At 36.1% G+C, this 27,753-nt stretch overlaps 1 protein-coding gene across 6 annotated transcripts in view; it reads left to right on the plus strand.

Annotated features, from left to right (window-relative positions):
• PALS1 (protein associated with LIN7 1, MAGUK p55 family member) overlaps positions 1-27,753 on the plus strand; it is a 72,057-nt gene that overhangs the window by 4,121 nt on the left and 40,183 nt on the right. For 2 of the 6 annotated variants that reach the window (XM_081117908.1, XM_081117910.1), the window contains exons 2-3: positions 15,467-15,544; positions 21,029-21,554. In XM_081117908.1, coding sequence (XP_080974034.1) covers positions 21,188-21,554 — 367 coding nt within the window. In that variant the 5' untranslated portion in view covers positions 15,467-15,544; positions 21,029-21,187. The remainder of the gene's footprint in view (positions 1-15,466; positions 15,545-21,028; positions 21,555-27,753) is intronic. The other 4 variants (XM_081117912.1, XM_081117913.1, XM_081117909.1 and 1 more) reach the window with 2 other exon arrangements.

Genomic DNA, 27,753 nt, shown 5'->3' on the forward strand with positions numbered 1-27,753 from the left:
CTCTTGAAGTTGTACCAGAGACTCCTTACATTATCTTCATATTTCTGGATTCTCTTTTCTTTCTGCTCTTCTAATTGGGTGTTTTTTCTTCCTCATATTACAAATTGCTGATTTGATTCTCAGCGTCCTCTACTCTGCTGTTGATTCCCTGTAAATTATTCTTCCTTTCAGTTAGTGTATCCTTCATTTCTGACTGGTTCTTTATTATGCCATTGACGATTTCATTAGTTTCCCTAATAGCCTTACTAAGATCCTTGAGCATCCTTTTAACCATTGTTTTGAACTCTATATCTAATAGTTTCCTTGGCTCCGTTTCATTTAGTTCTTTTTCTGGAGATTTCTTCTGTTCTTTCATTTGTGACATGTTTTTTTTGCCTCCAAATTTTGGCTGCTTTCTGTTGTTTGTTTCTGTGTATTAGGTAGAGCTGCTATGTCTCCTGGAATTTGTAGAGTGGCTTTGTGTAGTAGGTGTCCTGTAGGGCCCAGTGGCTCAGTCTCCCCAGTCACCTGGTGCTTCTAGGTGCTCCCCTGTGTGTTCTATGTGCACTGTCCTGTTGTTGAGCCTTGGTTGCTTTTGGCATCACTGGGAGGAATTGACCCCCAGGCCAATCAGCTGTGAGGACCAGCTGCAGCTATACCCGAAGAGCTGGTGTGCTGGAGACACCCCTGTGGAGCAGGATTTACATCAGTGGAGCTTTGGTGTTCACTGAGTGCTCCCCTTGAATGTGTCACTTGTGGATGTGGTAGGGTTGTAATCCAGCGTGGTCAAAGCTGACCACAGGATGCATTGTTTCTGGGGCCTCCTGGGAGGTGCAAAGTCAGCCTCTGCCTATGTCCTTCCCAGGGCTACCTAGCATGAGCTACACAGCAATCCATAAATGGCTGCTACTTGTGCTGGGTTTGCAAGTGTCCAGGAGAGGCCAAGCTATGAACCAATGCAGGCTTCCACTAGTGCCAGGCCTGGGGCCACTTATTGAGAGGAATGGGGTACACAGAGGCTAACTGCTGCTTGTTTGAGACATTTTAGGAAAGTCCTAAGTATGAGGCTAGAGAGGCTACTTGCATATTGCATAGAAAAGCCCCTGGAAATGGCTTGGATGAGCTTGCAAGTAGGGAGGAGCCGGGTCTCTGGGAATCACAAGGGGGTGGGGGTGAGTCAGGTTGATGGAGATTCAGAGAAGGCACCTGCCAGGTCTGTGGGCAGAGGTCTTGTCAAAGGAGCAATGGCCTCTGCCAGCTCTTCTGTCTGTGAGAAAGTTGCCTTTCCAGCTCTCGCCCTGATTCCAGGCAAGTTAGTTCCGAAATGTCCTGAGTTCCTTTCAAGCTGCTGCCCAGCACTGGAGCTCAAAGGGAGCATGTCTGAGTGAGTCCATGCGTGGCCCTTTGAGCCCCTTAAGAGGAGCTGCCTGGGATTCCAGTAGCCTCCACTCACTCAGCCACAGTCCCTGCTTGTTTTTATAGCCCGAAGTTGCGGGGACCTTTCCCGGCATGGGAATCCTGGGCTGGGGGCCCTGATGTGGGGCTGGGACACTTCACTCCTCCGGGAAACCTCCACTGACTGAGATATCCCTCCCGGTTTTAAACTGTGGCACCTGCGTGTGGGACCACGGCTGTGTCTCTGAAATTCAGCCCAGATTCAGCCCTGCGTTTCCTCCCCTCCTACCCGTCTCGATGTGTTTCTTCAGTGCCCTAGTTGTAGGACTTCCGTTCAGCTAGATTTCAGGAGGTTCTGAATGATGGTGGTTCTGTATCTTAGTTTTAATATTGATGTGGTTGTGGAGCTGGTGGGTACCAGTTTTACCCATGTCGCCATCTTGTCTCTCATCTGACTTTAAAATGTTGAAATTATCCTGGATTATCCAGGTTGGCCTGAAATATCACAAAGTTCCTTAAAGGGGAAAGAGAAGCAGTAGAGTCAAAAAACAAGATGTAACAATGAAAGCAGAGCCAGAGAGATACAGAGTTCTTGGTTTTGATCATGGAGGAGGGGGGTCATAAACTAAGGGATGTAGTGGTTTGTAGAAGCTGGAAAAAGCCAGGAAATGGATTAACCTTTAGAGCCCCTCAAAAAAAAATGCAGCTCTGCCAATGCCCTGACTTTAGCCCAGGGAGTCCTGAGTTAAACTTTTAACCTACAGAAATGTAAAATAATAAATTTGTATTGTTTTAAGCCACTGAATTTCTGGTAATTTGTTACAGCAGCATAGCAAACTAGATGTTGTAGAACTCTTTTCTAAAGAGGCTGAACTAGTTTCCTCAGCAATGTATGAGTGTTTGTTACTTTACATCCTCATCAGTACTTGGTATGGTAAATCTTTTTAACTTTAGTCATTCTAACAGGTATGTAGCAGTATCTCATTGTGATTTTTATTTGTATGTTTCTCATGACTAATGATATTGAACATCTTTTCATGTGCTTATTTGCCCTCTGTGTATAGTGGAACCTTGGTTCTTGAACTTAATTTGTCTCAAAAGGCTGTTAGAGAAGTGATTTGTTCAAAAACTGAATCATTCTTTCCTATTAGAAATAATGTAAATTGAATTAATCCATTGCAGACCCCAAAATGATTTCCTGTTTTAAACTTTCTCAATTACCTGTGATTGTTGTTTCATGAGCACTCTCACACCCTTAGCCACACCAGCACTCTTGATGGCTCATTATGTTTTAAAATTGTGTTAATCATTGAATTTGCCATGCCATACTCAGTAGGTAGCCAGATCAGACACGAGAACACCTCTATCATACTTTGCATTTCTTTTTTAAGCTCTGTCATTGTTCTCACAACTTTCCTTTTCACTATGCTATCACTAACCTTCTTAGGATCCATGGTTACTTACTGCACGTATTTAATAATAATAAGCAGCAGCAAAAGCAACAACAAAACAAAACAAAAAACAACCACAGAAACCATTCACAGCACAATTTCCTGAGATGTTAACAACTCAAGGTTTAGCAGTAAACCGACTCATACTTGCACATTCTGTCCTTTGTTGCCTGAGAGACAGTGACTGATCGTACAGGTATCAGCATGAAATGGTTGTCTGGTCAAGAACTGTTTTACAACCAAGACATTTTTCCCATGAACAATTTGGTCAAGAACTAAATTGTTTGAGATGGGAGGCATTTGAGAACCCAACGTTTGACTGTATCTTCTTTGTTGAAGTGTCTGAATATTTTGTCCATTTTAAAATTGGATTTTCTTATTGTCAAGTTTTGAGAGTTTTTTAGATTCCTTTGTCAGATAGTTGATTTGCAAAGATTTTCTCCCAGTCTGTGGCTTGCCTATTCCATTCTTCTAACAACGTCTTTTGAAGTACAGAAGTTTTAAATTTTGATGAAGTCCAAAGTGTCAGTATTTTCTTCAGTGGATCTCACTTTGTGTGTTGTACCTAGGAACTCTGCCAAACCCAAGGTCACAAAGATGTTCTCCTATGTTTTCTTCTATAAGTTTCATATTTCACTTTTAGATCTATGTTTATGTTGTGTTAGTAAATTTTTGTATGGAGAGAGGTTTGGCTTGAGTTTCATCTATTTGTCCCTTTGTTCCGTGACCATTTGTTGAAAAATGCCCTTTCTCCATTGAATTGCCTTTGTCTTTTTGGTCAAAAACCATTTGACTACATTTGTGTGGGTCTGTTTCTAGATACTTTTGTTCCATTGATCTATTTGTCTATCCTTTGATAATATCACAATGTTTTGATTACTAGAGCTTTAAAATACACCTTAAAATCAGGTAATATGAGTTCTCCAACTTGATTCTATTTCAAATTTGTTTTAACTATTTTAGTTCTTTTGCCTTACCGCATAAATTTTAGCATCTGCTTATCAATATACACAAAAAATTCTGCTAGGATTTTTATGTAATCTGTAGTTCAATTTGCAGACAATTGACATCTTAACAAAGTTGAGTTTTCTAATCTGTGAACATGGTGTTCTCTCCATTTATGTAGGTCTTTGATTTCTTTTATGTGTTTTTTAATTTTCAACATGTAGATCCTACAAATATTTTATTAGATCTATACCTAATTATTTCAAGTTTTTGGTCCTGTTGTAAATGGTCAGCATTTAAAAAGACTAAAATTTCCACTTGATCATGACAAGATCTAGAAATACAATTATTTTTTTGTGTATTGACTTTGTATCCTGAGTTTTTACTAAACTCATCTATTTTATGAGATTTTTTCTTTTTGGTAGGTTTCTTGAGATTTTCTAAGTAGATAGTCATGTAATCTATGATTAGAGACATGTTTATTTCTTATTAGTCTTTATGTCTTTTTTTTTCTTGACTCATTGCACTGGTTAGGAATTCAAGTAAGATATTGAATAGGAGTGGTGAAAGGGAACATTCTTGCCTTGTTCATAATTTTAAAGGGAAAGCATTCAGCCTTTCATCTTTAAAATGTTAGCTATAGGTAATTTTGTAAATTCTCTAAATCAGGTTAAGGAAGTTTCCTTCTGTTCTGAGGTGGCTGGATGTTGAATTTTGTCAAATGCCTTCTCTGAATCTATTGAGGTGATCTGTGCTGGAGTTTGTGGACTATACTTTACCCCTGGAGGACTCTTGTTTAAAATTACTAAATGAAGGGGGAAAAAATTATTTGTATCGCTATAATTATACATTCCTTATGTTGGGTTAATTTAGACAAATTATTTACATGTATTTGGATAGTGAAATATATTTTTAATGAAGGTGAAATGATGTAACATTTTTTACTTGGAATAATAATGGATATTTTAAAAACAGCAACAACAAAACATGTTTCTTCCTCACACCAGAAAATCTATAGATCCTTGAGTAATCAGGTAAATGTTTGGCTTAGTCAGACTAGAATGAATTCAGAGAATGTATTAAATCAAAAAGGTGTGAAGTGAAAAATGAAATAAAGTACTTATAAGAAAAGGCCAGGATCTGTTTTGTTATCATGGAGAAGTTCCTTCATGAAAAATGTGGATGCATGGTAAAAAGATGCATGCTCATTAAATATATTTAATATTTTTGAATTGTGGTTTTACCTACATCAATTCAGACTACAGAAGACAATTAAAATGAATAAGGGGCCCTAGCCGGTTTAGCTCAGTCGGCCCATGGACTGAAGGGTCCCGGGTTCAGTTTCAGCCAAGGGAAAATACCTCAGTTGTAGGCTTGATCCCTGGCCCCGGTTGGGGTGTGTTCGGGAGGCGACCAATCAATGTGCCTCTCTCATATCAATGTCTCTCTTTTTCTCTCTCCCTTCCACTCTCTTTGAAAAGCAGTGGAAAAAATATTCTCGGGTAATGATTAAAAAAAAGAATAAGGATTTGTCACCCTGGCCAGATAACTGAGTTGGTTAGACTGTCGTCCAGATACACCAAGGTTACAGGTTCAATCCCCATACAAGAATCAACCAATGAATGCATAAATAAGTGGAACAACAAATCGATGTTTCTCTCTCAAATCAATAAATAAAATTTTTTTAAAAAAGAAAAGGGTTCAGTAACTTAGTAATCAAGCTGTTTAATTTTATCATTTTTATAAATTTGGACTTATTTGATTTAGCTATTATAAATTCAAGCAATTTGGCCCTTTGTCTCATATAATTTTAAAGTTTCTTCTTAGGTTAATAGTAGTCTCAGATACACTAAACATTGAAGTTTTGAGACCTCTGAGATTCTTGGCATTTTTGATCCTTTAAGGCAGGGTTTGGCAGCTTTCAATAGAGGGCCTGATAATAAATATTTTAAGCTTTTCAGGCCATATCATTTCTGTTGCAAGTACTCAACTCTGCTGTGACAGTGCAAAGTGCAAACAAATGAATATGACTGTGCTCAATAAAACTTTATTTATGGAAACAGGGTGTGAGTGATTTGGCCTTTAGGCTTAGTTTGCCTACTTTTTGTTTTAGGCAAAAAGTCAGCAGGAAAAATGAAGATAATTGTAATGTAGTTGAAAGAGCCCTAGGGTCAGCTGAGTTGGGAAGTTACTTCATGCTGACTTCAGCCAAGCTTTCACTTTACTCATCTATAACATGTAGCTACCTTGGAAGATGATTAAAAAGGTTAAAATAAGGTATGAAAGGCACTGAGCAAAATAATCTTGCTAACACATAGTAGATACTTAATAAGTATTTGCTTACCTCCCCGCTCTTGTTTTCTGGCTGCACAATGGTTTGTGACAAATTGACCGATGTGAAATAATTAAGATTCATTCAGGCTTTTGACAATTTTTAGTATATCTAATTAGTTCCAAATATTAGAAATTATAACTTTATATTTATAGCTAAATTGGCATGAATTATGCTTTCCTTGATAAAAGTTATATCTGCTTGGCTTCACAATAGTACCAGAAACTTTACATCAAACAACTAAGGGCCCTGCCAGGTAGCTCAGTTGGTTAGAATGTGTCCAGATACACCAAGGTTGTAGGTTCAGTCCCTAGTCAGGGCACATACAAGAATCAACCAATGAATGCATCAACAGGTGGAACAACAAATCAATGTTTCTCTCTCTCTCTCTCTCTCTCTCTCTCTCTCTCTCTCTCTCTCTCCCCCTCCCTCCCTCCCTCCCTCCCTCTCTCTCTCCCTCTCTCTCCCTCTCTCTCCCTCCCTCCCTCCCTCCCTCTCCCCCTCCCTTCCCCCCTCCTTTCCCCTTTTTTCCCCTTCCCCTTTCTCTTTCTCTAAAAAATCAAATTTTTTTTAAAAACTGAGATTTTGTTTCATATTTTGAGTGTTTTCATTTGTCACAGAAAATGTTTGATGATGACACTTAAAATGTATTAGCAGTATTTTGATTTGACCTAACAAGTAGGCTTTCTATATTTTGCTTGTGTGCTTCACAAGTGCCTTTAAAACTGCAGTCATTTAAAATAGTTGACTGCCTTCTATGAGTACACCAAAGTAAGTGCTCTGCTAAGATTTGGTTGCACTTAAAGAGTACTCATGTATTTGTACTCATTTTTGTGTAATGTCTGGGATATAAGTGAGGCTTTAGAAAGTTGTTTTTCTTCCTTTCTGAATTTCTCTTAAGCTAGAGCCTGATTCAAGATGTTTAACTCCTCTCTTCACTCCAAAAAAAAAAAAAAAATCTGTACTCTTTCACAGATCAGAGGCAGGGATTGCAATAAACTGCATTATGTTTTAGTGAACATATTTTTGAAAAGAGTATGTGATTATCAATAATTTGATAAAGCAATATTACAGAAATTGTGTGAATCAGTTGTCACAGACTGAGTCAGTAATGAATAACTAATTGTATACTGAGGTAAAGTTTTTTTCATCTCTGAAATAGTAAAAGTCAGTGGGGGAAAACAGTTTTTGTTGCCCTACTTATAAACAGCTTATATATGTAGTGAGGTCAAGTTCTCAGCTTTATCAGTCTCTCTCATTGACTTCTCAAGCACTAACTACTCTAGTGTGTTTTTCACTAGCTTGCTTTCACTACATGTTTTTCATTAGGCTTAAAAAGTGACATAATTTACAGATGAGTTGCATTACAGTGATTTAAAATCTTATGTTCAAATCATTTGTTTAATTTTACTGATGTCAATGTGCTTGTGTTAATATTTTGCTTGCTTTTTTCCCTTTTGTGTAATCTGTCTTGGGTCTTATATTCTTTCCCATTTATATAACTTTTCTTAGGATGGTCTTCATCTATAGGTAACTCCTGCAGCATTTTCTGCAGTTGTAGTACAGCACTTATCTAATAGCATTGCAATTGTATAGGGGTTTTGTTTGTTTGCTTGTTTACTTATCTAATTTCCATACTGGATTTTAAGTTTCTTTTTCTTGCCAGTGACTATCCAGGTTTGTGTACCAAGTGGGTACTTACACTGTTGAATGAAAGTATAGTTTAGTAACCTTTTTTAACTGTAGAATTTGCAGTATAGTAGCTCCCTCTTATCCGCAGTTTCACTTTACGTGGTTTCTGTTACCTGTGGTCAACTGTGGTTTGAAAATATTAAATGGAAAATTTCACAAATAATTCATAAGTCTTAAATTGTGCATCATTCTGAGTAGCATGATTCTCTTCCCCCTCCAGGATGCGAATTATTCCTTTGTCCAGTGTATCCACACTGTATATGCTACCTGCCCATTGGTCACTTAGTAGTCTCCGTTATCGGATCAACTGTTGGGGTATCAACAGTGCTTGTGTTCAAGTAACCCTTATTTTACTTAATAGCCCTAAAGTGCAAGAGTAATGGTGCTGGCAGTTCAGATATGCCAAAAAGAAGCCATAAAGTGCTTCCTTTAGGTGAAAAGGTGAATATAGTACAGTAAGATATTTTGAGAGAGACCACATTCACATAATTTTTATTTACAGTTATTGTTATAATTGTCTTATTTTAATAGTAGTTGTTAATCTCTTACTGTGCCTAATTAATAAATTAAGTTTTATCATAGGTATGTATGTAGAGGAAAAAAACAGTATATATGGGGTTGGGTGCTATCTGCAGTTTCAGGCATCTCATCCACTGGGGGTCTTAGAACATATCCCCCACAGATAAGGAGGATCTGCTCGTCAGTGATCTTTAAGATTGACCTTTTGTTCCTATTTCTTGTTGCATAATAACCCGCTTCTGTTTTTCTGCCTTCTGAGACTGTCTGGTCAAGATCAGAACATGGCTCATACCCTCAGTCAGCAATACTGCAGTACTAAAAGTTCAGTGGGTTCTAAACTCGGTAACATGTGTATCCTCATCAGTCTTCTTCCTTCTCAGTTTCTTCTCCGTTCCTGTTCTGATGACACATCCCTACTTCCGGTCCTGAAAATACTGTTAGTCTAATTTATAGATAACAATAGATATGAATATTTATTAACTGCGCATAATGTTCTTGTTCTAATAACTATGAAATGTTTACTTGGTATTTCTCAATGATGAGGCAGACTACTCTCTCTCTCTTTTTTATGGCCAGTTGTTGAATTTCATACCAGTGAGATAATCATCTACTAATTTGTTGACCTTTGAAGCATTTTTTTTTCTCTCTAGTAAGCTATGAATCACTTGAGGTCAAAAGTTGGAATCTCTGCCCTGGCCAGTTTCCTCAGTGGTTAGAGCATTTGCCTGCATACTGAAGGTTCCCGGGTTCGATTTCTGGCCAAGTGCACATACCTGGGTTGCAGGCTTGATCCCCGCCCCTGTCAGGGCGTGCAGGAGGCAACCAATTGATATGTGTCTCTCACATTGATGTTTCTCTTTCTCTCCCCCACCCCCATCCCCACCCCCTCTTTCTGGAAAGTGATGGAAAAAATATCCTTGGGTAAGGATTTAAAAAAAAAAAAGTTGAAATCTCTTATATGATTTTAGAGACCTGAAACTTGTGACAAGTAATTGACTAAAGGGTTGACACCCAAGATTAAAGGAGATAGAGAAAATCTGTATAGAACAGGCATAGAAACAGGCATCTGTAAAGCAGGATTCTATGAGTTGTCATTGTGAGTTATTAGCATGATGAAAGAATAGATGCAGTCAGAATCATGACAAGGCTCTAAATCCTCTGCCATGGGAAGGACTCAGAGGCAGCAGTTTTCGTTACTGTATTTTAAAGTGTAGGTGGCCTCTTTTGGAATTTCTCATTTAACTAATGCCCTCATTCCTTTAGTAAACTGGTTTCCTCTCATTTTAAAATTAAAGATGCAATATATTCACTTTTGTGTGGTAGAGGAAGTCCTGACTATCAAAGAATCATGATTCTGATGATTGCTTAAGTGGTTTATTTAGCAGTTCTTAGTTTATTGTTGCATTGTGCGTTTATGAAATTGTTTAGGGTCTTAGAGATAATATTTTGACTAAACTTTTTTTAAAGGTTCTAGAACTCTTCAAAGGGCTTTGTTACTGCTGCTAATTTTTATAGACTTTTAGAAGGCAGTTGTAATTTAAAGTTTCTTTGTGTGTTTTTTTCTTTCAAAAGAGTAATGTCTTTGTGTGTGCCCTGACCCCCCCCCAGCAAATTATAAAAGTAACATTTTTTTAGTCAATATTTTGTGAGATATCCAAATGGTACAGAAGTATAGGTAGAAAATAAGACCTGAAGTCTATTATCCTTACTTTTCATAGATATTAAATGCTAACGCATTTTTTGTTAGTAACTTAAACGTACCTTTTATGTGTTAGTAAAAATAGGCAGATATATAAACAGGATTTTGAAGCTTGCCTTACTCACTTGCCTTTGTTCCATGTCAGTTCACACAGAGCTTTGTGCTCTGTTAGCCACATTAAAAAACTTTAAATAGGTGAAACTCATTTTGATAGCATATGTTATTTAGCACAATGCATAACACATATTATGTCCACATGTACTAGATACAAAAAAACAGTTAATGAGGTGTATTACATCCATTTTTTTCCATACTGAGTCTTCAAAATTTGGTGTATTTTACACTGATGGCACATCTCAATTAGAATGATAAAATTTAATTGGAAATACTTGATCTGGATTTAGATTTTATTAAATTTACAGTTGAAAAAGTAGATAAACATACCCAAATTGTTCCAAACATACTGCATGGGATAAATTTCTAGAAAAGGAGTTGATAGATCAAAGTTTTATTTTAAATTTTTGGTAAATATTGCAAAATTATGTTCCATAATATTGTACTGACTTATAGAGTCAACAGTACATAGTGTCTGTTTTCCTACATTGTTTCCAGCACTGGACATGATTGATCATTCACACAGACACACAAAAACCTTATACCAAAGTAAATATTTTTACATATTTATGCCACTTGTTTCTTTCTACTCTAATTGAAAGATAGGGTCACTCTCACTATATTGTCTTGAGGAGAACAACAAAAAGAGAGCCAGAAGTCATGAGAACCTGTGAGGAGTTAAGGCTTGGGGGCAAGGATGCAAAAGAACTCAGGCTGTGCTCTGCTCTAGTACCAAGTAAATCAAGGTCTTAAAAAACAGACTTCAATTTGAGGCCCAGTTGTGCCATTTCGTTTTTTGCATTGGAGAAGTTATCTTTACTAAGCTAAGTTACAAAATTGAACAAGGAGATGGTTGTGATGGTTAATGAGATAATGCATTCCAGGTACAGTGAATGAATGAGTACATAGAAATCCCTTAGTAAACAGTAGCTTAAGCGAAGGGAAAGGCAACAAAACGTTTTGGAAAGGGAGACTGTGGGTATAAATGTGTGCCTTAGGAAAGAATCTGGCAGTACTGTGTAAAATGATTGGCAACTAGAAAGATCCAGGTCGGGAGACTGTCAAGTTCTAGAAAAATCCATGAAAGAGATACTGTGTATATGATTTAAAGTAGTGGTATGAAAAAGGAGAAATGGGGATATATGAAATGTTAAGGAGGGAGAATTGATGGGAGTTGATATAATAAGTTATTAACATATTTAGGGATATTATAATTATGATTTTTGAATATGTAAATTTGACCCCAGGAGATAGCTGATTTATCTGACAGGAGCTAGTCTATTATAGTTTTATGGTACTAATTTTTTAAGGTATAAATTAATATTTTATTGAACTGTCAAGGTAGGACATGTGGCTCACTTTGACAACACATACCAAAATTGGAGCAATTCAGAATAATTACATTTTTTAAATGTTACCAGGAACCTGAAATGTTGGTAACTTAATTTCACTTTTCAGATTAGTAGGAAAATTGACATGCATTCTACCATTTCTCCACTGGAGTACTTGAATATTTAGAAACTTCCAGCAATAGATGTCATGCTACTGCAACCTGGTACTATAGTAAACTTGTAGTTTGTTAACATATATAACAGTGAAATATTGTAGTAACGTTTATTTTATGAAGCAAGAAGTTGAGAAAATATGAATTTTCTCTTAACGTATTTTAAAGGTAAAAGAATGACATGCAGTTGACCCTTGAACAATGCAGGAGTTAGGGGCATTGACACACACACACACACACACACACACACACACAGCCTGGTCAAAAATCCTTGTGTGACTTTTTATTTCCCATAAACTTAAGTTGTCCCTTAGTATACCCAGGGGATTGGTTCCAGTACCCCCATGGATACCCAAATCCTCAGGTGCTCCAGTTCCTTATATAAAATAGTGTAGGTCAATACATGCAGTCTGCCCTCTGCATCCAGGGACTTCCAGCTGCCAATCAAAAACAGTACAGGTGTTTATTGAAAACAATCTGCATATAATTGGCACTGCTCAGTTGAAACCCTTGTTGTTCAGGGTCAACTGTAATTATGTGATTTCTGAAAAGACATCTGTAGTCAGTATGGTATCATCTTATGGAGATGTAACTAACATAGCACCAGATCCACACAAGGATTCACTGATCTGGATTTTAGTTCCTGTTCTATTAATATCTAGCTCTGTGACTTGCAGTGCCTACATTTCTTCTGCAAAATGGGGATATCTGGCCTGCTTATTTTTAAGAGCAACTGTGGGGATCAAGTATGATGTGTTTGAATTTACCTTAGACACTGAAAAGCTTTACAAGTATAAGATATGAATATGTAAATTACAAATTTTAATTTCTGACCTGCTCTCTGGTTTTCCTGCCTAGCAATTAACAACCTGTCAGTGTTCTCACTTTATTATTTTTTTAAATCCTCACCTGAGGGTATTTTTTTCCATTGCTTTTCAAGAGAGTGGAAGGAGAGAGAAAGAGAGGGAAACATCAGTGTGAGAAAGACACATCAATTGGCTCCCTCCTGCACGCACCCCAACTGGGGTGGGGATCGAGCCTACAACCAAGGTACATGCCCTTGGCTGGAATCGAACCCAGGACCCTTCATTCCATGGCCAACGCTCTAACCGCTGAGCAAAACCGGCTAGGGCTCAATGTTCTTACTCATTAAATGCAATACTTCTAAAATGGAATTTATCATCTTTCCAGTTCTCCCCATTTTCCTTCTCTCCCTCCCAGAAAGTATATTCCCTGAATTATTCTCTTTTAAGGTTCTATAATTTCTCCAGGGTTCAATTGTCATGCTCAATATTTTAGAATTATAGTTGGCTCCTGATCTCTGAATCTTCTCAAATCATCCTTTGTAGTAACCATTGTTTGAAATTACCCCTTTTCATTCCTTCTGCTACTTCCTTTATCTTCCCATGCATAAAGTATTAAAACATTGTCTCTCCTGGCTACTCTACTTATATTTCCTCTGGTCAACTCTGGTTACAGTGTAGAGTAAATTTAACTTTCTAAAAAGCCATTTTTGGTGGTGGTTTTTAACTCAAACCCATAGTCTCCCATTGCTTACAGGAGAAATTTAAACAATTTAGCTTAGCACTCAGAGTCAGCTGTGGCTTTATCGTCTATCTCTTACATTGGCCCTGTTCCTTAGCAAGACTGTTCTTGTTCTCCAATGAGGCCATATGTACTCTTCATTGTTAGCAATGCAGAACTTGGTTCCACATATTAAAAAATCCAGTTTTAAATGTTATAGTCTCTTTGAAATGTTTGTCCTAATGTCTTTTTAAAAAAAACTTTACTAACCTTTTGAATTCATTTAATCTTTTATTATGAAGTTGTTGAAGGTGATAATGGGGCAGTTCAAGTAACCAACCACTTGATATCTTTGATACTCTTTGGCTTTTAACCAATTCCTATGAGTGTATGGTCTTGAATATCTCCAGTGAGCTTCAACTTTGTGTTTGATATAAGGAAATGGAGAATTGCCCACTGAATTAAAAAAATAACAATAATACTTTTCAGAGAATGTTACCTATAATATATAGGGAGCTTAATTATGTGTTTTTTATAAGTGATTTCTTGTTCTCTCAACTCTTCTTTATATTGCAAGGTGGTACTACTATAACAATATCCAGCTTTGTAAAGGAAAACAGTGAATGGTGATTCGTTATGCAGTCCCATTGGTCCCTGGGAATACTTACCACCTAAGCTAAATTTTAAGCATAAAAAGACAAGAAAAGGCTATTAGGTATTTGGATTTGCAAATGTGTTTTTCATAGAATTGCATTGTTTAAAAGAGAATATCTGTGGACCAGTGAAGGGAAATCTTAGGAAGGTACACTTCAAAACACTGAACTGAGAATCATCATAATCAATAGTTTTTCTTTCTCTTCACTTAGTATTAGATAAGACTAAATAAAAATAATGGCAAGAGTGAAGAGCTTCTGTTCTGAAATCATACAGACATGGTATGAGTCTTGGCTCTGCCACTTAGATTTATGACCTTGGGAAGCAACTTCACCTCTCCATATTTGTTTTCCACTTCTGTAAACAGGATAACTTTGAGGAGTTGAAAGGATTTAATGAGATGATATATGCGAAATTCTTGGCACTCTGCCTGGCAAGTAATGCTGTTGCTTTTACTTCTACTATTAACCACTGTCACCATCACTGCTTACTCAAACCAGTAAAATAAAAAGTAAAATAAATTAAGAAAACAAACCATTTGAATAATCATTATACTCTTGTCCTCTGTAAAATACCATACAAAGGTGTTGAAAGAATCATGATATAATGAGTGTGAAACCATATACACAAGGATACCTATTATAACTGTTGAATGTTTATTTTGAGGTACTCTTTGGGCAAAATCTTTGCTTCTTTAAACCTGTCTTCTCAATTGTCATTGGGAATAATAAAAGTACTTAAACTTGTAGGATTTTTTGAGGATTAACTACATTAAGTATAGTAGCACTGATATTTAGCAAGCAGAGTCATTAAATATGTTTGTCTATACATATTTTTAGTCTCTCCTTATTTGGGCCACTCTTCATTTTATATGCATGTTTTGTGTCTCGACTACCTTGTAAGCATTTGATGGTGGGGAATATATCATATGCTGGAATATATTACTAAAATTGGGCTTGCTTTCTCACTCAGGTTCCAGTATACAGTGTAAGGCAATTTTCTAAACTTATTGGTATCATAAACTATTCTTAATGTTTAAAATTGATCCAGAAATTGTAGTTAAAGCAAAGAACAAAGCAAAAAACTGCATTTTTGTTTGGGCCTTAACCTAGAGGTCAAATTTATCATGAAAAATAATCTGCAATCCCTGGCCTGTGTGGTTCAGTTGGTTGGAGCGTTGTCCTGTACACCAAGAGGGACTGGTTAGATTCCCGGTCAAGGCACATACCCAGGTTGTGGGTTTAATCCCTAGTTGATCTATGTTCTCTCTCACATCGGTGTTTCTATCTCTCTATCTCTGTCTTTATTTCTGTCTCTGTCTCTATCTCTTTTTATTTCTCCCTCTAAGATCAAGTTTTAAAAAAGTATGTTCTTTAAAATAATAATAATCTGCAAAAGGATCTTAGCCTTTTTAAAAACTTTTTAAACCAGTTATGTTTACCTCTTTCTCATCATTGATTTCAGGTAATTTATATTGATTTTAATGTTTGTCCAGTAGAGATAGGAAGGGGTTGCCTTTTTACTACTTTATTCTAAGAAATCGTAGTCATCTGCAAACAGAATTGGATATCATATTGAATTAACCTTTCCCTCCCACTCCCTCTCTCTAAAAAGCACTGCAGACTTTTATACTTGATTGTCTCTTTTCTGTTTTACAGAGTAAGAAAGCTGTTTCTGAAAAACCAGAGAAGAGAAACTAAGAGAATAGTAGACAGAATCTTTCCAATTTGCATAATGTAAGTTCTTTTCACTATTCTTGGCCTGAATCTTGTGTTGGCTGAAAAAGCTGTTTCTATGGAAACAAATAGTCCAACTTCTTAGAATGTCAGAGGAATGCTGATCACTTAAAATGAGACTTCCCAGCTGCTGGTCAAAGGGCATTACTTGTGGGAGAAGGGGAGGAAGGATGAATTGAAAAAAATCTGGAGGTTTGGACACTAGCGTCGACCAACAATGTTTATGCATATAAAGTGCATGTTTTACATTTTCCACTATCTATAAATTAGGATACTGATTTGATAGGAAATTGTCTTCCTGCTAACCTGTCATGTTTCCCAACTGTCACACAAATGGCTTTGTTTCTTAGTGTGGAGTTTTCAATGGGCCAGTATTCCTCATGCTATTTCACGCCCTCAGTTTCAGTCATTTGTATATTGAAGCTTATTTAGCATCTTTTTATCCCCTTTTGCTATAGCCAATTCACATAAGCAAAGCCCTTTCTCACTAGTTTGAAGTTAACAGTCTGAAAATTCACTTTCTTGCTTTGTGGACTATGTAAAGAGTTTTGATATATTTATTTATTTTTCTTTAAATTTTTTTTTTCCACCACAAAGGGGTATAATGAGCTGGGACTCTAATGAGGATTTGAAATGTGGGCTTTTGAGGCATTTTAAAAACTATTTATAATTAGAGAATTGAGAAATATCTCTCTTAGGGCCAGCAACTTGTAACTGCAGTATCTGCATAAGATGGTTTCTTATTTACATATAAGGAGGTAATTCTCTAGTTCAGTATTTACCAGCCTCTGAATTGTCAAAGGACGTTTTTTCTTTCTTCCTTTTTCTTTTTTTTTTTGAGAGGGAAAATGTAATTCCTTTGGACTGGGACTCTTTCGCTGTTTATTGATATGTATTGACTGCATAAAAAAGCCAGGACACAGCATAATGTTTCCTATTCTGGAAGAACTATTTGAATCTTTCACGGCCTTCATGGGTTAACTTGTGAGCATTATATTTGGAGTGTTGGATAGTGAGATTATTTAACCAAGGTGGTCTGGAAAAACTTTTTGAAGGAATGGGGATTTATGGTAGATCTCGAAGGTAGAAGAGGAAAGGAGAAGCAGTTCATCATATTAGCTCGTAAGGCATTTAGGCAGGAAGAAAAGGATACGGATTAAGCCCAATTAGGAAGCTAACGTAGAAGGCTTGTGCAAGAAAGCAGTAAAAAATACAGTTATAAAGTTTGGGTTTACCTTGTGAGTTCAGATTCTATTCTGTAGGTTATATGAAAGCTACTGAAGTTCTGAACGGAGTGATTTGCTCATATACTTAATTAAGCATTTATCTCTTACTAGATATCAGGGCTATAGAGATGAATAAGACAGATCCCTGTTGATTAGATCATTTACCTATATGATCTACAGTTAACCTTGCAATTAATGTGTCCAGAACTAAACCCATATGACCCTTTAATTTCTCGTCCCTTCTATCTAATTCTCCCTCTCCTATATTCTCAGTCTTAGTTAATGACATTGCCACCCACCTAGTGATCCTGGAGATAGTGGCCCTAGAGTCACACTGTCTGGGCTCATATCTTGAAGCCTCCTGTTTGCTTGTCCCTGTGCTTGCCAGTGCCTCAGAACCAGAGATGAGTCAGCCTGGTTTCTGACCTCTAAGGGCTTCTAGTTTGATGGGCAGACAGACAGAGATACAGATAGGTACAGTCCAGTTTGATCAGAGATGTGACAGGGATTGTGGGGTTCCAGAGGAGTTGCATATTTAGTTTTGGGAGTCATGGAAATCCAGAGGATGATGTACTCTAGCTGAGACTTAAAGAAGAGTAGACAGATTAGATCCTGGGCAGTCTGATTCTGGAGCCTCGCCTCTTCAGCATTCTGTTGTCTTGGGTAACTGGGTGGGTACAGTGGCATTAATTAGAATTGAGAATGGAGGAAGGGGGTAAAGGAGGCCACAAGAGGATTAAAGGGAAATAGGAGTTTAATTCTGGGCACATTAATTTCTAGAACCCTGAAGACATTTTGGTAGGTATGCTAATAGGTGCGGATCTTGTCTCTATAACCCTAGTACCTATACAGGGGTAAATGCTCAATTAAAGTTATGTACAAATCACCCCTCTTTTCTAAGTCTTTGATGGTTTTTTTACTGCCTTGAAAATTAGGAACTTATATTTAAGACCTTTCATAAGTTGAACCCAATCAAACTTTCTAGCCACTCTCCTGTCGTACAAGCTGACTGTTTAGTTCATCAGCCTTATGTGTACTTTCCCCACTCCTTTTATCGTCCTACCTTTGGCTGATACGGTCTCTTCCTTCTTCCTCCATCCTGTATCTTCAGAGCCTACTTTAATCCTCATTCCCCGGCTGTCTACAAAGTAGGCGTGTTTGGACATACTTTTACCATTGTAATGAGGATTAATAGTGAATACTGTAGAGTGCTTGCAATATTGTGTGGCACATAAGTGCTCAGTAAATGTTATAGTTGTGTATTACTACTATTACTACTTCCTTTTTCTTCTTCTTGCCCTGCTATATGAAATAGACATGAAGTTCTAATACTTCTGTAACTTACATATTTCTTTAATATAAGTTTTCTTCATTTCACTCTCTTAGTTCAGGATCATATTTCTTATTGCCTTCAAATTGGTCTCATTTCCACCCTTTAGTCAACCCTCTGCATTTCTACCAGTGGTATTTCTCTAAAAGTGAATGTGATCTTGCCATCCCGTTTTAATTCCTGTAATAAGTCTTACTACTTTCAGGATAAAGATCACAGTCTTTGGCTCTTAGACTCTTCTCAGTCTGGCCCCCCCTTACCTTTCCAGTTTTCTCATTATTCATGTATGACATGCCCCCATTGTGCCGTCCTGCCTCATTGCATGCATCCTATTCTGTTTTTTGAACGTGCCATACTCTTCTTCCTATTGGTCATAGGATTCCCTCTGCCTGGAACAGTCTTCTGTCTAGCTAATATTTAGTTCTTTGAAATGCCTCTCAAAGAAATGCATCCTTATGTTCTGCGTGTTTGCTATGACTCCTTATCACAGACTAAGTTTTAGGGTCCTTTGTGCATCCTCTGTGAATTTATGACATTTCTAAGTTTAATTGAACAAATATTTATTAGACATTTCCTATGTTACATTTATTGTGTTAAGCACTGGGGGACATAAAAATAAGACTGTCTTAATAAGTTTAGAATCAATCGAGGAGAAACCACCTGGGGAAGAATAATCATTCTTCTTTGCCATCTGTCCCAGTAGATTATGTATGAATACGCCAAGGGAGATAGCCAGAATGGAATTTTAAGTGGATTAATAATAGGTTGCAGAAATTTTTCTGAGAGTCAAAGGGCTACATCCAGGTAGACAAGCACGATAATGCACCAGAACTCTTACCCAGATGGCCTGGCCCTGTCTCTTCTTACGTGATCTTTAATCTCTGCCCCCACGATCTACTATAGTGAATATGGGCACAGCCTTACAGTTTTTAAGATGACAGTTTTCATTTCAGATCATAATTTTTGTAGACTATCATAAAAAGTAAAAAATACATTATTATTAAATTTGCTTTTTAATATTCAATAAATATTGTAAATAGAGAAAGTTGAGAGTTTTAATTTTCTGGAAATATGTACACTCCTAGGTTTTTAAAATTAAAATTAAGCACAGCACTACAGTAACTCCTACACAAATTTCTACTTACTTGGAATGAAAACATCAAATAAGCTGACTTTGGGTTTGCATAAATCAACATATAAAAAGTTAAAAATTGCTTAATGTAATTCTGACAGCTGTTTTTTTAATGAAAAATAGGCATTCTAATGATAAATAAGATGTTTATGTGTAGACCACATCGTTATATATAGAGAAGCTAATATTTTGATAAAAGAGAAAAATGTCTCAAAATTCTTGTGAAATGTGTTTCTTGAGACTCGTGTAACTTGTATCTATTTTCCTGATTGTTAGTCTAGTGGCTTTCATGGTGGTTTGTGTTAAGCAGTCTGTGACAAGATATTTGAGAGAAGATTGGCATTAGGAATGTCTGAAAACACAGCTTTTGCTTAATAGGCATGTGCTCTAACAAACCTATTTACTGAAAGGATGCTTAACTCAAGGAGGTGGTAGTTTTATTATTGTAAATATTTTTAAAGTCTTGAGCAAAAGAAGACTAATTAGATTTAACATGTGGGTTTTCACATATATAAACAATCTGCCTTTTTATGCCCAAGAAATGGCTTGATGAAAAGCCAGTGTCATCCAGTAAAATATTTTTCTTGTCTAAAATATGATGGAACCCTGCCAGGCGTGGCTCAGCAGTTAAGCATCAACCTAGGATCCAGGCGATCGGGGTCCGATTCCCTGTCAGGGCACATGCCCGGGTTGCCGGCTCGATCCCCAGTCGGGGGCGTGCAGGAGGCAGCTGATCAATGACTCTCTCATCATTGATGTATCTATCTCTCTCTCTTCCTCTCCTTTCTTCTCTCTGAAATCAATACAGATATATTAAAAAAATAAAAATAAAATACGGAGTTTTAAAATATAAGAATCAAATTAATACTAAGAATTAATATAAGTATATATTTTTTAGTTTTAAAAATGGCTACACTATCTCATTTAAAACTCAGAACAATCCTGTGAATAAATTTTCCAAAAGTATCTGAGGTTCAGAGAGAAAAACGGACTAGTCTTAGATCTTAAAGGTAGAGAAAGTGTCAGAGCCAGAATTAAAATTTAGTTTTCTGGTCTCTGAGTCCAGAATGTTCTTATTTTCCCTGTACAGTATGGCTTTAAAGGTTTTTTTTGGGGTGGTAACAGGTATAATTTTCTCTGAATGAATTTTCATAAAGAATTAACCCTAATTCTTCTGTTAATGTGACCAGTTATAGACACTGGTAACCCACATAGTATTTCTCTCACTGAATGTGGTTTTCTATAGATGCCTTAGCTGCTAATTAAAGTTTCTTTTTCATTGGGTATCTTCTTCATCTTATAAACTCCTAAAAGTGAATTGTGTCCCAGAATACTACCTTTACCTCAAGGGAACCACCAACATGACATGCTTTATGCCAGTTTCCTTAGCAGTAACTAGGAGGTTATTTTAATCTCATATATATTAATTGAGCAGAAAGTACTGTGTTGAGACAACTATACAAAGATGATTAAAATGTTTTTATACCTTAAACAACCGATTATCTACTAAACTAGTACCCAAAACTTTCTTACTTTCTTATTTTGCTAAACCTTCCAATACATCATTTTTTTCTGAGCCATAAAATAACAGTATGCTTCAAATTACTGGGAAGGACCTTTTTTTGGGGGGGGGGGGCATCTTGATTTTCTCAGCATTATCTATAAAATGAAAGTACTTAATCTAATATTATATACTTATGGGATATTTTCTGTATTGTGTAGGGATTAGAAGTAGGCTATGTAAAGTCTTTAATATTATAATTCTTATACTTTTTTCCCCTCATCTTTCCCCTTAGATTTCCTTCATGGATACATTTTCATAGCATTATTATGTGATGTGAGAAGTTTTTTGTTTCTTTTTTGAAGTAACATGGATTTTATACTGCAAAATCAAGAGATTGGCTTTATAGGAAAAATTGATTTGTAAAAAGTGGTACAGGTTTTTATAGATAACCATGACAACATCCCATATGAATGGGCATGTTACTGAGGAATCAGACAGCGAAGTAAAAAATGTTGATCTTGCATCACCAGAGGAACATCAGAAGCACCGAGAGATGGCTGTTGACTGCCCTGGAGATTTGGGCACCAGGATGATGCCTGTTCGTCGAAGTGCACAGTTGGAGCGTATTCGGCAACAACAGGAGGACATGAGACGTAGGCGAGAAGAAGAAGGGAAAAAACAAGAACTTGACCTTAATTCTTCTATGAGACTTAAGAAACTAGCCCAAATTCCTCCAAAAACTGGAATAGATAACCCTATATTTGATACAGAGGAAGGAATTGTCTTAGAAAGTCCTCATTATGCTGTGAAAATACTAGGTAAGTAAAAACAGAATAATAGAAGATATTTTGTTTTTGTTTCTCTTGTCTTAACATAAATGTGTGTAGAAAGGAAGAAGGGTATAATAAATGTAAATAATAGCATTTTGAAATCAAGACACTTATTTTCTTGGAAAGGTCCTACAACCATCATTGTTTACTGTTAGCCATGTAGAGTTAAAGCATATGGCTTAAATATTTCAGTTTCTACAAGATAGTTTTTATATATAATCTTTGAATTAAAAAATTCTACATATGGCCTAACAGTTAAAGCCTTGAAATTCACCTTTTATTTGAAACTCAGATTTTTATATCAAAATTACTCAAAAGCAATTTTCAGATTTTGAATTTCTGATTTTGTTAAGGTTTGTAAAATAGTAATAAAATTAGTATCTGTAGCTTAAAATCTATTTGATTTTAATTAATATCATTAAGAAGAATTTGTGCTGCTTACATGACATCATACACATAAAACATGGCTCAAATTCCCTATACTATCCCCAATTCCATTCTGTGAAGAAAAAAAAAAACTAGTGCTGAGATTTTAATAGATATAAACAAAAAAATGTCTGTGATCAAATAAATTTTGAGAACAGTGGGTTAAATAAGTTAAACATCTTATTACAGGACTCCTTAGAGTCTTTAGAATATTAACAGACATTATGAATCTATAGTAGAGTTGATGTCAAATGTAAATTTCCAAACTTAGAATATTTGATTATTGAACTTATTGCCCTTTCTTCCTGCACACACACACACACACACACACACACACACGAGTGATCACTGAACTAGTGTTAGGAGTATACGTTAATTTGTGTTCCTTTAGATCAGGGGTGGTGAATGTCTGTGAAATCATTTGGTCTGGCCCTCCAAGGCATCCACAGGTGAGACTCGAAATTCAATAAATCTCGGAGCTTTTTTCATAGCTAATTTTTAAGTTGATAATTTTGTATGGCCCAAATATGTTATAAATATCCAAATGGCCCTTGGCAGAAAAAGGTTCCCCATTCCTGCCTTAGATGCTTGTAGCAAACACCATTCTGTGTAGTATCCACAATAATCCTGTTAACAGGGCTCTGTAATTGCCGTTTTGGAGATAAAGAAATAACCTCTGTTAAATCATCTAAGACCCCAGGCTAATAAGGGGTAGAGCCAAGTTTGAATTTCCCTGATTTGGGTATGTAGTTGGTATATTGCACAGAGCAAAGGGTTTGAGTAGAGACTGGCACCCTGCCTGTTCTTCACTCACTGGACCAGTGCTTGGACTACCAAGAGTGGAATACCTTTCTCTAGTTTTTCCAAAGCTACCTTATGTACGAGATTTGCTCCTTACGAAGCTCTGTATTCTAAATCTCGAGCAGTTCCTATTACATCACATAGTCTGCTGCTTTTCTTTGCTGTAAATTCATTTAGGGTCCATATTTCTTGACAGAAAGCCATGTGCTTGCTTCTCTGGTGTTTGAAGATATCATTGACGTGTTCAGTGATAGTGAAATCTGCTAAATTCCTTCAGATGTTACAGTGAAAGCAGAAAGATTACAGATTTTTTAATGCATTTATCTAAACAAATTTTATGCTCTTTTTTTCCCTGAGAGTTTTGTTTGAGTAACAATATTTCATTCCCAGTTGCCTTTTACCAGTTCTCATCTCCTACTATCCCTTTTTTTCTTTTTTCTTTTTAATTAAAATATTCTGTGTTCTCTGTGACTTGGAAAAAGTTTACATTGTAGTATATTGTATATTCAGCCTAAGCTTGGAAGATTCTTCTGTTTTTCTGTTTAAATTTCTTTAAGATTAATGTATTTGTCCATTTGCTTTACTTAGATCAGGCATAAATATCCATCTAATAATATTCATGTAAATCAGTAAAGAAACAAATGTAGCTTAAGCCAAATTCACGTAGGGAATTTATTTATTTATTTATTCATTCATTCATTTGCCTAAGCTCAGAAAACTTGAGACCATTTCTCTTAAATTTTTTGCTTTTTCCTCTCTCTGTTCATATGTTGTGTGGCTAACTTATCTACAAGCATAGATTAAAGGACAGCTATATTTACTTCCAACTTGCAATCTATGGTAGTTTGTAAAAATACCTTTGTACAGTCCTTAAACTTAAGGCTATTTTACATAGCTGGTGTTACATTTCAAATTACTTTAAAATAAACTATCTGTAATTCATTTTTTGAATAGAATATTTAATACGTTGAGAAACAGATGATAGATTTAATGTTAATATACTCAACACAAATATGTTAATTGTAGGAAACATGAAAAGTTAGCGTTAGTTATAAAGTTTTTATTATCAGTCAAAACTTCAGTGTTTGAATAGACTCAGTTTTAAATTTTCATTTTAAAATGAAGTTTAATAGCTTTGCACCAAACATTTTTTTTTCTGTTCGTAATTTGCTAACACATCATTCTACAACAGAAGTACTCCCTTAAAGTTGACTGTGTCTCCCTGCCAGTATTTTGATTAATACACGCATGCCAGGAGACAAATTCTGCCAGAAACAGCAGCCTTGTTTTAAGTGAGGAAAGGATGGGGCAGCTGATTTATTTCTTTCAGAGGGAGCCTTCAGTTTCCAGATGATACATCATCATTTATCTGTGAGTAAAAACTAAAAATGTGTTTGGAAAGGTTAGATACTTTAATTGTCTAGGTGGTGGTTTTTAATGAAAGCATTTATAAATTTGGCACTGGGTAGTAATAGAAGTGCAAGGATGGAGGAACCACCCTACTAGATGCACCAGTTTACATTCCCACCAATGATGCACTGATAATAACCATCCTAATGAGTGTGAGCTTGCCTTGATTTCTCAGGCCGTAGAAATGTGCATAAAGTAAGTGCATATAATTTGCTAACACACTTAGAATAATATCTGTTACAGAGTAAACTCTATGTTAAATTTGTTAAATAAATGTACAAATCACCAAAGTTTTTTTTAAAAGTGCAGGAATGGAATTGATAGAAAATATTCAGAAATGATGAACTAAATTTTCTTGTTTAAAAGCACTCAGAACCTTATTGAAAATTAGAAAATAGTGATGTGGGAACTTAACTCCAAATGATCATTAATATTAGTATTATAAAGTATTTTTAAAAATTATATATTTGAGAAATTTTGAACTAATTCCAAGTGAATAATTAATATTAACATAAGTTATACAAATTTGATATATTAAGAAGACTTTCCTTAAAATTGTCATGAGTTATTAAAACTTGCTTTGCTATAAATAAAATGTTCTTGTCTAGTTCTCTTTCATAAGCAAAGCAAACTACCTTGTGGGAAAAATCCTGAGAAAAGAATAGAATGCAGGTTAGAGTGGGATGAGGTAGAGTAGGATCATTTCCAGCTACGTCTAGATTGTAGATTTACTGTTTCGGTTTTTATATTCATAAATAAGCAATTTTGGGCCACAACTGTGAACAAGTAAATACAATGGACATAATATTTAAAGAGAATAAACTCAGAAACACTGTATTCTATTGTATATGTGACTATATGATTGTTGCATCTTTGAAAAGAGCTTAGGAAAGGCACACTCAACCACCCTTACACACCCATGGTGGGCTATCTGTTTTGTGGTTTATAAGGAGACTCCTGAAGTTGGTGATTCGGGGCTTTCTAATTTATACCAGAAGAACATGCTATTAATGTGAAGAAAAATTTTAAAAAGACATACCAAGGGGAAGAAAACTGAATAAAATACTTTTATAATAATAATAGCATGTTTCAGTATTGATTAGTGTCTTTTTTTTTTTGCCAGATAGCTCTGAATATTCAGACTGTACTTCTGGCTTTGGCTGGGTGGCTCAGTTGGTTGAAGCATTGTCCTATACACCAAAAAGGTTGAGAGTTCGATTCCTATTCAGGGCACATACCTAGGTTGTGGGTTCGATCCCTGGTCAGAGTGCGTACAGGAGGCCAGCGATTAATGATTCTCTCTCACATCTATTTCTCTCTTTCCCCTCCCCCCCACCCTCCACTCTCTAAAATCAATAAACATATCCTCAGGTGAAAATAAAAAAAGAGTACTTCTGTATTTGACGTTATAAAGTGAAATATCTCACATTTATTTCTGACAGTTTTTGACTGTTGATTGCCCATGGTATTCTGGAATATTGCTGGATTGTTATGAACTTCTTTGAAGACTGGCTTTTAAAATAAAGTTTATTTAAAGCCAGCGAACAAAATAACAGTGCAATTAAACCTTGAGGTCAGCCTGCTTCTGAGAAGTTATTCTTGCCATTGAACTTATGCTCAACTGCTATAGATATCTCCACATTTGATTAGCCATTCTTTGAGGGACTTTTTTTTCCTGGAAGTGAAATGATTAGACCTATTGGTATAAGGTTTAATGTTTAAAATGTTGGGATCATTTGAAAATTTTCTGATTTGTTAAGATTGCTAAACTTAGAGCTAAACTAAAATAAAAATTCTAAAAATTCAGTAGAATATGGGAATAGTCATGTAATGTTTGGTTGTTAAATATGCATAATTTGCATGAAAAATGATTAATTGCTACACCAGCCTTTGACACAATGCATCAAAACTTCATTCCATCTAACAAATAATAATACAGTTTTAATTTTTCCCCTCTTGCAGACTTGAATCAGTTATGTTCAGAAATGCATGACATTGTTGCATATTGGGAAGTGCAGGGATGTCTGGAGTCTGATGTGTAGAGTTTAAATACTTTTTTTTTTAAATATATCTTTATTGATTTCAGAGAGGGGAAAGGGGAGGGAGAGACAGAGATAGAAACATCAATGATGAGAGAGTCATTGATCGGCTGCAGCCCACAACCCGGGCATGTGCCCTGACCGGGAATCGAACCCCGATCCCCTGGATCCTAGGTCGACGGCTGGGCAAGTTTAAATACTTTTTAACTTCACTTAGTTGCTATTGACCTTGGAGAAGTTACTTTACTTTTCTGAGCCTCAGTTTTAGGATTTTTTTTGTCCTCACCAGAAGATATTTTTTCCATTCCTTTTCAGAGAGAGCAGAAGGGGGAGAGGAAGAGAGAAAGAGAGATCGATGTGAGAGAGACATCGATTGGTTGCACGCCCGACCAGGGCGGAGGATTAAACCTGCAACTGAGGCACGTGCCTTTGGCCAGAATCGAACCTGAGACCCTTCAATCTGTGGGCCAACACTCTAACCACTGAGCCAAACTGGCCAGGGCAATTTTAGGATTTTCTTGAGGACCAAGAAAAAAATGTTTATAGCATTTGGCACAATGGTAGGGTTGACCAAAATTTAAATTTTATTTATTGATTTGGGGGGGGGCATCAATTTGTTGTTCCACTTATTTATGCATTCATTGGTTGCTTCTTGTATGTGACCTGACTGAGATCCAACCCACAACCTTGGCATATACCAGGATGATGCTCTAACCAACTGAACTACCTGGCTAGGGCCTAAAATTTAACTTTTGTAAGAACCAGAAGCTACCAGAGAGGTCATCTAATTTTCTAGTCATGAAATTAATTTGTAGATCTCAAACAGTAATTTTTAATTTAATATTTTAAAATAGCAGTTATATTAAGATATAACTCATATACCATAAAATTCAATATTTTAAAATGTACAGTTCATGAGTTTTTAGTATATTCACAAGATTGTGCACCCATTACCGCTATATAATTCCAAAGTATTTTTATTACCCCCAAAAGAGCAACTATATCCATTAGCAATTACTTAATATCCTCCCCTCCCTAACTTCTACAATCCTAATCTGTCTATGGATTTCTTTATTCGAGACATTTCATTTAACTGAGTCACACCATGTCACCTTTTGTGACTGGCTGTCTTTCACATAGCATAATGTTTTCAAGGCTCATCTGGGTTGTAGACAAACTAGAACTTTATTCCTTTTTCTAGCTAGGTAATAAGTCCATCGTATGGGTAAAACCGCTTTTTGTTCGTTCATTCATGGAACAGTTGGGTGGTTTCCACCTTTTGGCTATTGTGAATAGTACTGTTATGAATATTCATGTATGAGTCTTGGGTTAAAAACCTGTTTTTAATTCTTTTGGATATATACTTAGGAATGGAATTGCTAGATCATACGGTAATTCTGTGTTTAACTTATTGAGGAACTGTAGTATCTGGCACAGTATCTGCACTATTTGACATTCTCACCAGCTTGTGTGAGGGTTCCAGTTTCTCTACATCCTTGCTATTGTTAGTA

This window comes from Miniopterus schreibersii (assembly GCF_964146895.1).
Source record: "Miniopterus schreibersii genome assembly, chromosome: 1".
Classification (NCBI taxonomy): domain Eukaryota; kingdom Metazoa; phylum Chordata; class Mammalia; order Chiroptera; family Miniopteridae; genus Miniopterus; species Miniopterus schreibersii.